Source organism: Watersipora subatra, chromosome 7 (assembly GCF_963576615.1).
Source record: "Watersipora subatra chromosome 7, tzWatSuba1.1, whole genome shotgun sequence".
Taxonomy (NCBI): domain Eukaryota; kingdom Metazoa; phylum Bryozoa; class Gymnolaemata; order Cheilostomatida; family Watersiporidae; genus Watersipora; species Watersipora subatra.
Genome location: NC_088714.1, coordinates 42,293,961 through 42,307,228, shown reverse-complemented (window position 1 = coordinate 42,307,228; position 13,268 = coordinate 42,293,961). Strand labels below are relative to the sequence as shown.

Below are 13,268 nucleotides of genomic sequence, written 5' to 3'. Positions count from 1 at the left end.
ATCTCTGGTGATCTGATAGTTTACTCTTTACCATATCTAGTAGTCTGATAGTTTACTCCTTACCATATCTAGTAGTCTGATAGTTTACCTCTTAACAATCTAGTAGTCTGATAGTTTACTCCTTAACATATCTAGTAGTTTGATAGTTTACCTCTTAACAATCTAGTAGTCTGATAGTTTACTCCTTAACATATCTAGTAGTTTGATAGTTTACTTCTTAATAATCTAGTAGTCTGATAGTGTACTCTTTAACATATCTAGTAGTTTGATAGTTTATTCCTTACCATATCCAGTAGTCTGATAGTTTGTTCCTCACCATATTGAAAGTTTGCATGTAAACTACTGGCCTTTCAGTGAAGGTTTTATTAACAAAAGTTTTTTAGAATTTCAAAATCCTTTCCAAGTTTCATTTTAATTAAATCAAGATTCATTACATCATAAAAAAGTTACCAATTAGAGTAAAATCTTACTAAATATATACGCGCTCGTATGAAAGTGCACAGGTAATTTGATGCCTGGTCTGATGAGAATGCTAGAATAGAGCATCACTTGTTTTTGCTGCTGGGTATCAGTTAAATCTCATTTTAACACTAAAGTCATGCTTGCCATTTCTCTTAAACGATTCTTCATATCTTCATTCTTCTAACTGAGTGGACATTAGATGCACATTGGGCAAGGGTTACAATTTCTGCCCCTGTCTGGTCTGTTAGATATGTTTCTTAGGACAAATTTATTATAAGACTGTATCCCATAATGCATTTTATGGTTTGCCTGATGATCACATAACTACTTTTCATAAATCATTTGGGAGATGTGAATGCATATTGTATTTGTTAGAACCATTTGGCGCGAATCCCTGCAGTCCGTTACCCTCGCCAGCTACAAAAATCAATACTAAAACTTGCGAGATTTTGTAAAATGACCTGCTTGTAACCTATTCATCGAGCAATATGCAGAGGTAAGCATAAAAATGTTTCCTTTTTTAACTGCACGCTATCCACTAGTGAGTTGGCCTACAGCGAGAAGAGGAGGGCATGAACAGACACACACAATGCTGCCAGCTCAACCTAAATACTTCAATACCTAATAACTTTAAAAGAGATGTCATGAGCTACTTGTTAAACATAAATTAACCAAGACCACCCAGTTTTCTAATTGTAATGAGATAGTAAATGTTATTTTCATTATCACGTCATACCAACTTCTGTGGGCAGAGCGCAAACTAGCTGCAGTGCTACTGTGCATACGCGTCTCATCGAGCCTTACTCACGTCAAAATAAAGCTTTAATTTTTATCACCAAATCAGTATTGTAACTATATTTATTTTTTGCTTATTGTTATATTTTTTACTAATTGATGAAATAAAATCCACACCCAAATACATGTAGAAACATTGGTCAAAGAAAAGGGACTGCAAAAAACCTGTCTACACCAGTGATGTCTCTTTCTTTTTTAAAGTTTATGCAAAACAATTTAACTAAACGCCATACATTTTTAACAAATAGCGATCTTTACGGCAGCAGTCTATTCCATGAAATTTCCCAAAAGTGCTTTTTAGTTGTGCGTGAGATATAAATTTATTGATGTTTATTTACACTGTCAAATTATATCATTAGATAAGCTACTAACACCTGTATTACACTGTCAAATTATATCATTAGATAAGCTACTAACACCTGTACTGCACTGTCAAATTATATCATTAGATGAGCTACTAACACCTGTGCTGCACTTTCAAATTATATCATTAGATAAGCTACTAACACCTGTACTGCACTGTCAAATTATATCATTAGATAAGCTACTAACACCTGTATTGCACTGTCAAATTATATCATTAGATAAGCTACTAACACCTGTACTGCACTGTCAAATTATATCATTAGATAAGCTACTAACACCTGTACTGCACTGTCAAATTATATCATTAGATGAGCTACTAACACCTGTGCTGCACTTTCAAATTATATCATTAGATAAGCTACTAACACCTGTACTGCACTGTCAAATTATATCATTAGATAAGCTACTAACACCTGTATTACACTGTCAAATTATATCATTAGATGAGCTACTAACACCTGTGCTGCACTTTCAAATTATATCATTAGATAAGCTACTAACACCTGTACTGCACTGTCAAATTATATCATTAGATAAGCTACTAACACCTGTATTGCACTGTCAAATTATATCATTAGATAAGCTACTAATACCTGTACTACACTGTCCAATTATATCATTAGATAAGCTACTAACACCTGTATTACACTGTCAAATTATATCATTAGATAAACTACTAACACCTGTACTGCACTGTCAAATTATATCATTAGATAAGCTACTAACACCTGTACTGCACTGTCCATTTATATCATTAGATAAGCTACTAACACCTGGTTACCAGGTGTTAGTAGCTTTGACAGTACTGCACTGCAATTTGACAGTACTGCACTGTCCAATTCTGTCATTAGAATAGCCGCTAGTCTACTTTTGGGTAATTAGCACGGACAGAGAACATGATAATGTTCTACTTTTTAAAAATGTAGTTACTGTAGTAGTCAGCCAACTGTGACACTCTCAAGTCGGGAGTGCTTCATATTCTACAAAGCAAATGTTGTGGAAAATTTTCTGATCACCAACTAATTGCTAGTCAAATATGACCCTTTGCTACTGTACATGTACATTCATTGGGCTTATCAGGTTGAGATTGTAGTGTTGACAAGGGCGCTGACGTATGCTGACAGCTGATAACTTTAGGTTTTTACAGACACCTGTAGGTTAACCACTACTCAAAATAAGATAACGCATTGCAGCATTTCACTGACACAAAATAATTACTGTCCATCCAAAATTTTCAAACCCTAATTTATAACATACAGGGTATTTTTTGGAGAGTTGGCAATTGTCATTTACAAAACATAGAAAATAATTTATTCAGGCAGAAGCAAATCATGCTAAGACTTGGTTGATAATAACAGATAGTTATATAATGAGAAACAGAAAACAACATCTGAACTGAAGAGGTATCTTAACAGAAGATCAAAAATTTTATGATTTGGTAACCTAACTAAACCATGTTGGATGTTGAGCACAGGACCTCGACATAATATTAGAGTGTGACACTCTTGTTGTCTGAGATAATACTACAAGTGTTGTCATTTACAAAACCATTTGAGTTCACAGCATTTGTATTCACTTTACATGACTGTCATTACTATTACTTCATATTTTATAATATGAAATTATAATATAAAATTAATCAAAGGCTCAACTAAAAGATTGAATTTCCATTGCATTAAATATTGCACTAGGTCAAATAATAATAATAAAAAGAATAACATTTATACTGATTCATGTTAACTCATTGTATCCGCCATTAATAACAACACATTGACATGTTATTAAATATATATATGAGATCATTTTGGCAGAAAGTTTGAATTAATTTCAGAAAAGCGGCATTTGAGAAGGCAAGTGAAGGCTTGACGATATGTCTGATTGGTAAAAGCGTAAAGAAAGACATTAATTGAAGAATTAATCCATGCGACGGAGATAAGAGCCACATAGACAAGTCCTGGCAGCTGCTGCTTATAATCGATAGTAAATGTGACAGCAATCGGCAACCAGCAGATCATAAATATTGTGAAAATAGCGATGAGTCCAAGAACGCGTCGATTGTGGGCTCTTTGCTTAGCCCTTTGTCTCTTTAGCTGTGCGTTGAAATGAGGGACTTGAAGCTTATCTGCAAGAAAGAATAAAACACAATAGCAATGAAATCTACTATATTTATAATTTTCATAACTCAAAGTCATTTTGCCGAGCTTCCTGGTAGCTGAATTATTTGAGGCAATGTCAACGTCTTATTAAGATTTTGGTTTTTTGCTGTTAACACCATGTTCAGGTAAAACAACCTGTTAACACCATGTTTAGGTAAAACAACCTGTTAACACCATGTTCATGTGAAGCAATCTGTTAACACCATGTTAATTTAAAACAAGCTGTTAACACCATGTTCAGGTGATACAATCTGTTATTACCATGTTCAGGTGAAACAATCTGCTAACACGGTTCAGGTGAAACAATCTGTCAACACGATGTTCAGGTGAAACAATCTGTCAACACAGTATTTAGGTGAAACAATCTGTTAACACCATGTTCATGTGAAACAATCAGTTAACACCATGTTCATGTGAAACAATCTGTTAACACCATGTTCATGTGAAGCAATCAGTTAACACCATGTTCATGTGAAACAATCTGTTAACACCATGTTCATGTGAAACAATCTGTTAACACCATGTTCATGTGAAACAATCAGTTAACACCATGTTCATGTGAAACAATCTGTTAACACCATGTTCATGTGAAACAATCAGTTAACAATATGTTCATGTGAAAAGTCGTGTTTTGAGCCCTAGTTAAATACGAGTGGACATTTTAGCAAGTTACAAGAGAACTAGGGTTTTAAATTACCTAAAATTCACTGTTTTTACTATAAGATTCTACTTAACAATGGGGTCTTAACGGATTGTTTTAATAGAGCCAATGAAAAAACCATGCATGAGTAGACAACTCCAATGCTTGTATCTCGGCTTCAGCCCACTCTCATGCTGGTAGAAAGTGTTTGGTTGCTAAGTAACTAGATGAGCAAAATCTGAAATCAATAGAAAGTGTATACTTTAGTTTTGTCAAGAGTATTAATGAGTCCTGAGGCCAATCTACAGCTTGAGGAATATGTTCGCCGCAATCTTGATTTTTGTGCTTTGGTAGTGTGTGATTTAGATCAAAATAGAATGAAATTGGGTTGGCGTATTCGGCACGAGCAAAGCCTGAGCCTCGAGTTGTGAACTTCTTACTAAAAATACAAGTTGACTATGATAATTCTGTTTAAGAAAGGCTTTAGTAACTTTCAAGTTGAAAAGTGATAATGCCCTTAATTCCCTTGAAATATGAAGACTTTTTAAATGTTTTATTTTTTAATTGCAGATGTCGCTTGCTTTTCATAGCTACATGTACTTCAATGAAAATTCTTTATAAAAGTAAAGGATGTTCTTGCGATAATTGTGACAAACAGTTGCTAACTGATACCATTTGCTAACTAAATCAGGCAGGAGCAAAACCCTCACAGATAACATAAGGACAAAGCTAGTAAAAATGAGGTAAGGGCATAGAAAACAGAATAAGGTAAGGGCATAGAAAACAGAATAAGGTAAGGGCATACTTTTATTATTTGTATGTTCAATCTTGCTCTCTAATTGCTCCTGCTCATCGATATCTTCCTCATCAAAACTTGACATGTCAGTTGCTGTCGGCAGCTGAGAAATTTCATGTCCGCCGTTGCTGCTGCTGCTCGGTGTCATAGCCTGTACAATTGATGCTCATTATTAGCTTCATTATCTGTGTTTATTTGTGATTAAACTATGTGTAGTTCACACCTGACTCGTATGTCAAGGAAGTGTCATGTTTTTTGTTAACATGGCTTGAAGGACAACAAACATTTATTGTAAGAGCCAGAAAAATGATTGCCGCTGCTGTTGCCATGTTACTCAGGTTATTAAGGAGTCAAGTGAAAATAACGATATGGTCAGGACAAATGCCAGCCACTTGCTTGATCAATATCCAGTTACACCGTTTGTGACATGATTCTCATTACATTTATATATGAGGTGTGTAGTCATATGACATACAAGAGTCATATATGATGTGTGTAGTCATATGACATACAAGACCCATATATGATGTGCGTAGTTATGTGACATACAAGATTTATATACGATGTGTAGTCAATTGAAATACAAGATTCATACCGTCTGAAAACATGCTGAAACAAAACTAGCTAGCGCCTACTACGTATAATGACTTTACTGTCCTCACTCCTATGAACTGTTCTATTTCTTCCTTGACCTAAATGTTTGTTACCGTGTAAACATATAGCGATCTTCATAATACGATACAACATAATATCTCACAAGAGTGATATGTATATGAAAGAGCAGTTTAAAGTTGGATGCCTTCCAGTCATCACAAATGGCCTTTCTGGTAATCAGAGCCCAACCTCTGCTTACCAAGACAGGCACTGTAGACCACAGCAGCTCGTTTATAGTATTGCATAACATAATGTAACATATTATGATATTATAATATATTTTATTAATATATTGTAAAATCATATAACCTGGTAAACTATAATATATTGTAATGTAATCAATATATTATAATATATTGTAATATACTATAATATATCATTATATAACGTTAATAATAATATAATATTATCATTAAAATTATATTTATATTAATAATATAAATAAAATATTAATAATACATTATATTATTATATAATTATATCATATAATAATATAATATATATTATATAATGTTATATTATATAATACAATATGATATATTATAATACAATACATTTATATAATAAAATATAATGTAATAATGCGGTTTGAAAAGTATTTACTTGTAAGACAATTAAGTTATATCGTGTTTTGTGACCCAATTAACATATTGCAAGCGAGTATCAAGTCTGGTGTAGCTGCAGAATGCGAAAGTCTGAAGCTATAACGGGGAGATTAGCACACGCTCGCTGTTGTCCACTTCTTTTCAAGCAAGTGTTAATCTCACGCTTAACAAGTCTAACGGAAATGGTATTTTCAAAAGCACGCTCTAAAGGGAATTTCACAATTATTGATTATACAATTGTTGCTCCGAATTCGACTTGAGCAAGAAGACTTTAATGTTTAAATGTTTGAAAAAAGGAAACCCATTGAAAGTTACTCTTGCATTTATACACACTTGACGCAGGCATATTGACTGCAAACATGCGCTAGGAGAGTACTGGTCACCCACGAGCTTTCACATAAACTAGCCTTTCAAACAGCGCTCTATTGTATCACCGACAGCGATAAATGAACACAAAAGCCTATTTACGATTTTCAATCAAACATCTGGTGCAAGAACAAAAATAGAGTAAATTAATAAATGAGGTGAATTGGATGAGCGAGACTGATGATGACGTAAGAGCGATACACACCTTGTGTATGCATACAGATATTACACATCAACTGAGGATTATGTCTATCAGTTATTCAGTTATACTAACAAGTACAAAGATATGTAAGCGATTTCCCGATATCACCTCTTCTGAATCAATGGCGTTGATATATATTTCTCTGTCTTACCATATCAACAGCAAAAAAGGATATTCCTCTTACAGAAATCTATATTAAGATTTGTTTACTACCGATCACGTATTTCAGCTTACCACACTTCCACCAATCATATCACAAAATCTTTCAACATATTGCCTTATTCCAAAGTTGTTTGTTTCCACATTTGTATTAAAGGTTCTACGATACTACATAAACTATGTCCTAAATACTTTTATTTATACTTCTATACATGACAAACATATGCATTCAACATCCACAATATGCATCCATTACAATATGTATACAGCTGCATCCGCCATCGTATGTTTCAGTTTATGAACTTTCTGTCACTACAATCTTTAATCAATGATATACAGCCCCCTGTATATCAGGGGCTGTATATCATTGCTTCAGTTCACATTCCCAACACTTCCACAATACCATTAGATTATCAACTTAAATTACTTTTGTTCAACTCACTCAATAATTTATGGTTTCTGTCTTTTCATTTTTTTGCTTTTGGCACGTAACAAAAAACATCATTTTGTTGATGATTGCCAATGCCATTACAAAGTGATACATACTGTACATACAATACTGTACACACTGTACATACAACCTCGTAGGTGTTTTCTGTTTCTTCTATTACAAAACCCATTCTTGTAACTATGAGCAAATGTAGACAGAGAAATTCTATAAGAAAATATTTATCTATGTTATATGTTCTATTCTGCTGCTTGGAGTAAGTAATATTACAGACATGTGCAGGCATAGATATTACACACATATATACAGACATACATATTACAGACATACATATTACAGATATATTATTATTGTCAGATGTGTGAAATACTGTTCATCTTACATACTTATCTCATAATCCTTACTGAATAGGAATGCCAAGCCAAGTTTTAGCAAAACACTGTAACATTCAGACATTTATTAAAACAATTTTGGAGATTTTTTGATTTTTGATTTTTTGATTTTGGAGAAAATTTAAATTTTCTGCACACAATCAGATGCTAAATACCTTTTTTCTGACAGTTTCATAAAAACGCTAATTGTCTCAACTAAGAGTCATTTGTACAAGCGAATAGCAGTATCAAACCGCTGCTTCTGCTACCCACTGCTACCCGCTGCTACCCGCTGCTGCCTGCTGCGACCCGCTGCTGCCCGCTGTAAAGTATATGAATGGTGAAGGTATCTACTCGCCGATAGCTGTAACATGTGACAGAAAATAGATATTCGTTTGCGGTTAAATTTATATATAATTTATCATTTTTCATGCACTATTCACAGCAATACAACACTTGTAGTTGTAGAGACAATGACCGGCTTCGTTACACACAGTTGTGTTGATGAAGTGATACAATTATGAATGGGTAGGCCCTCAAAATTGGACACTAAAACAAGCGATAAGAATATAACCCGCGGGAGCTTTGTCACTTTGGCTTCTCCAGCTCATGAATATTCACTAGAGAATTTTCCTATAGTTTATTTATGGAGCTCACGGCGCCGAACTCAGAGAGATATCAGTTTGAGGAATTCTTGGTTTCTGACATGACCAAGATATGGAGTACATCATGCTTCCTCCTGCTGTTTCAAGAACCTGTCATTATTTCATCATTCACTTTTATTCAACTCAAATTTCAGCCCTGCTCAGAACCATCAACCTTATGAGACTATCATAAGGGGTGGTGGTGCTCAGCCCCTTATTCAATTTTATGTAGTAACCAAGGCAATTGATGAAGAAAATCAAAAAGGTAAGAAAAATCAAAGCAAGTTATGAAAGGAGTATAGGTAAATTCAGAAGCTCACAAAGATCCACTTTTCAGAACGGTGTTCGCTCGAGTGTGCTTTCTTATCTCAAATAAGCGCGACGAAACATTTTACAAATATTTTCTAGACCATTAGAATAGTTTGAGTTGCAATGGTATATTAGTTGAGTGTAACATCCCTAGTCCAGCAAGGCTCAGCTATCCAGGTGTTACAAATGGTTAAGTAAAAACATTGGGTCTATAGTAAGTACCTAAATAGGCTTGATAAGCTTTTTTGAGAACGGCTTCAACCGTAGATATGAGACCGACAGCGCTAATAACAAGTAAAGCAATAGCAAGTCCAACTGCATGTTTTGTACTATTTTTAACTACCGCTACGACGTTTAGTTTTGAAATAAAGTTGTTATTTAAATTAACCTCGCTGATGCTTTTGAAAATAAGTTTGATGTTTTTTAGAGCAGCTGAAAAGGTGTAGTAAATTTTTAGAGCAGCTAAAAAGGTGTTAATTCGTTTTGGAGGAACTGAGAGGTGTGAACGCTTTCTAGAGCGAGTAGGAGGGGTACAAATGCTTTTTAGGGGAGCTGAAAAGGTGTAAATTGTTTTAGAGTATCTGAGAGGGGTGTAAATGCTTTTTAGAGTGGCTAAAAGGAGTGTCGATATTCAAATTTCATAATAGAGTTCAGCTCCCATCAGTTGAAGCGCCAACGAAAGGCACTTCAACTGGTAGGAGCTGCCTTGAAATAAATTTATTAAGCATTCGCTTAAGATGGCATCATACAAGGTGTTAAAATTTTACTTGTAGTTTAGTTTTTTGTGATATAAGGAGAGGCTGTGGTAAGTGATACATTATGAGCGACGCATAAAAATTTGCTAGTAAAAAAATCTCCTTGGCAATCAGTAATAAAAATGCTATATTTCATTTTTTACAACTTTCACTACCGCAGTCAACAACAAGTTTATCTACTAGAACAATCGACATCTCTGACCACACTTGGTTGGTTTTTGCTGCATGCAAAAGACTAAGTAATACAGCTTTACTTATATGATTTATAGTGTTATAATGTTTTTATTACAAAGAATTATTTGCAACAATTTTCTCTCACCTCCTTAGCCGCACTGCTCCCTGACTTTGGCGCCAACTTGAGGGCAGTGGCCTTCAGCTTCTTAATAATAAGCAAATAACAGATGGAAGTACCAGCCGCCGGAATGATGACTCCAGCCTGCGCTAAGCCAACGCAGATGTATATAAAAGTTATAAAGTCGTAATTTATAAAAAAACAGTAGTGGGTCTTAATGCTCCATCCGATGCCGTTGAAGGTGAGCATAGGCAAGACGACAGCGAAAGCCCATACCCAAATAAGGCCAATGCTGATCGGTATTGTCATCTTATTGTACATCTTAATATACGTTTGCATTCCCTTGCATATCAGCACATAGCGATTGAGTGCCACCATAAACAGGCTCAGGATTGATGCGACTAAAGCTGCGAGAGAGATAATTCCAACTACTTTACAAGATATTGAATCGTCCTGCATCTTCTCTTGCGATAAGCCATATATGTTAGTCGGAACTAAAAAACCGCTTATAAGCAGGTCGACGAAGGCGAGGTGAGCTATGTAAGCGTTGTGTGTCCGTCGAAGCTTCTTACACGAGAACACAGCGACCAGAGTTAGTAAATTTCCTAAAGTTCCAGTGAGCGACAGAAGGCTCTGAAAAACTATACAAAATGTTCGAAATCCTTGGGGAAGGTTATCAAGACCTTCTCTTGGGTTATATTCGATAGTAGCATTGTTACCCATGCTGAGTTTTCAGACTGTTCCGTCTCAAACGTCTTACACCGAATGCTGGAATGTATAGTTATGTCATCGACCAGCAGATACATTACATACTGACACGCGAGCAGGCCAGTGTTAGCTTCATTCATATCTCTGTATGTATTATAGGTAGAATTGATACGACAGATGGATTAATGCGGACAAAAAAGATTGGTGTTTCTAGTGGCAGAAGCTTTTTGATTGGTCAGCTATGAGCACGCAGTACAGGCATACTAACCAACCCTGCGTGCTCTATATAGGTAATGTAACAGCTCTACTAGAAACCACAAGCCTGCCTCATCATACCATAATTGCCATGACATTGAGAGAGCCTTTGCCCCTTTTTATATATCACAATTTAAGCTTTATCTCTTTAATATTTTTTATAGAATTCACACTATCAGAATTCAAAAGTTTGTTGGATGAAGACATCGCTTTCCACTCTCTTTTGTCTCTTTCTCTTAAGACAGGAGTTAGTTGATAAATTACAAAAAATGCTATACATTGGGGAAATCATTTTACAAAAGTTTTTCTCTGCTTTGTTTGAGTTGAACTTTAATTTCACAACAACACAAGAACTTGGTTGGTTTATAATATTCAGGCTTTTTCTAGGCATGGAGGAAGCAATTTGTCTAACGTAAGCAATACTCGCTAAAGGATTCACTAAGCATTGTAGTAATAGCAAACTTTTTTTCAACACATTTTAGATCTCAGGTAGAGCCGGACTCAAGGCAAGGTAGAAATGTAGAACAGTGACTATGGCAGGAAGTGGAAGTGATGAGCAATGAGGCACTCACAACCTGCACGTGTAATAACAGTATAATGAATGCCTTTCTTTGAAACAATTACTAGGCTCACGCACGCTTTATCCTAAACCCCACATTGACGATAAATGCGTTTTAATTAAGGCAAATCTTGGGAAATAAATGATCTCCTACAATTGCCCCTGATTAAGGGTGCTCTCCACAACAAAAAATACTTGTGACAGGAAATGCTAATGCGTTCCGTTCCATAGAATAGATCACGGCTTTGTCCGTTCTTCAGGCTTTAATCATTCTTCACATGAACCGAACTTGAACAATTTCTTTTTGGAAAGAGTCCACTTTACCTTGCTTCATAACCAGATTGAAACTGTACCATATCGATGATCTCTCTCCCTCTCCCTCTCTTCTACCCTCTCTTTCTCCCTTTCTTTCTTCCTCTCTCTCTCCCTCTCTCTCTCCCTCTCTCCCTCTCTCTCTCCCTCTCTCCATCTCTCCCTCTCTCCCTCCCTCTCTCCCTCTCTCTCTCCCTCTCTCCCTCCCTCTCTCCCTCTCTCCATCTCTCCCTCTCTCCCTCCCTCTCTCCCTCTCTCTCTCTCCCTCCCTCTCTCTCTTTCTCTCTCTTTCTCTCTCTTTCTCTCTCTTTCTCTCTCTGGCAGTCAGTTGAGGTGATTATGACTGTTTATGGTTGGGCTTACATATATATGCTAGCAGATCTCCAGTCAGCTCGAATACAAACAGTCATCTGCTATGAGTTTCCATTGATCTGACTTCATTTTAAACTCCTCTTAGCTACATCTTTACAGCATAGTCTAGGTCTTCCTTGATTCCATTTACCATCACATAGTTTGAGAGTACAATAGTTGATGTGGAAGCTGGTCTTGTTTTATTCTGTGTACATGGCCCAACCATCTAAGACTTTGTTTCAATAAGGATGTCAGCCATTGATGATAGGCCTACCCGTTTGAAGATTTCTACATTTATGATCTTGTGCTGCCACTTGACTTTCATAATGTCCCTCAAGTGTTTCATCATCACAGCGTGTAGTTTCTTTTTTAACTTCATAAATCAGGATGGTACTCCAGTGTTGAAAGACAATGCTGAGACGATGACATACATTGCCCAACACACTGATGGTACTATGGCACGAAACAGCGTGAGTGTTATCAGCTAAAGAGACATTGAAATATTAACTCCTTGGTTTGGTATTTAATCTGTAACCTTCGCTGCTTCAAGTCAGCTAACAGCAAGGTTTGCTAAGGTAAAGTGGATGTTGTAGTCATTATAAGTTTTCCAGCGGTAAAACTGATCCGCTCTATGTTAGTAAGGAAAAAATAAGCTCTGATGCAGTTCTCCTCACAGAATGTATGGTGGGCACATTGACAAAAGCCTTTTATATGCTAAAGTGAAAACCTTTTGTTACAGGATTGGCACTTCATTTAGTAACACACTAGAACAGAGATATAAATACATGTAGTATATTAGTTCATGAAGTTGGAGTTATCTGCTATATGCATATTTAGGGACTAAACTCCAAGCAGACAAATAGGTCTGCTGTATTGCAACAAGTTTTGAAATTTTTGCATGTGTTCATGACGGTACATGAGAGAAGCCATTTTGAATGTATTCATGATGATACACAAGAGAAGCCATTTTGCATGTATTCATGATGATATGCAAAAGAAGCTATATTGCATGTTTTCACGACAATACATGAAAGAAGTCATATTCCGTATATTCACAAGCAAG

The 13,268-nt window shown here is 35.7% G+C and overlaps 1 protein-coding gene across 1 annotated transcript; it reads right to left on the bottom strand.

The window, feature by feature from the left end:
- Window positions 1–2,946: 2,946 nt before the first annotated feature.
- On the bottom strand, window positions 2,947–10,836 carry LOC137399914 (melatonin receptor type 1B-A-like). Its single transcript, XM_068086176.1, has 3 exons — window positions 10,048–10,836; window positions 5,225–5,366; window positions 2,947–3,745 (listed from the first exon to the last, which is right to left on the bottom strand). Exons 1-3 carry the CDS (start codon window positions 10,741–10,743, stop codon window positions 3,423–3,425), a joined length of 1,161 nt encoding a protein of 386 aa, XP_067942277.1. The 5' UTR covers window positions 10,744–10,836; the 3' UTR covers window positions 2,947–3,422.
- Between the last annotated feature and the right edge of the window lie 2,432 nt (window positions 10,837–13,268).

Coding starts and splice junctions, on each gene's coding strand:
- LOC137399914 (XM_068086176.1), bottom strand. CDS start 10,743: ATGGGTAACAATGCTACTATCGAATATAACCCAAGAGAAGGTCTTGAT. Junction 5,367..10,047: donor GGAGCAGTGCGGCTAAGGAG/GTGAGAGAAAAT, acceptor TCAATTGTACAG/GCTATGACACCGAGCAGCAG. Junction 3,746..5,224: donor TGAACATACAAATAATAAAA/GTATGCCCTTAC, acceptor TCTTTCTTGCAG/ATAAGCTTCAAGTCCCTCAT.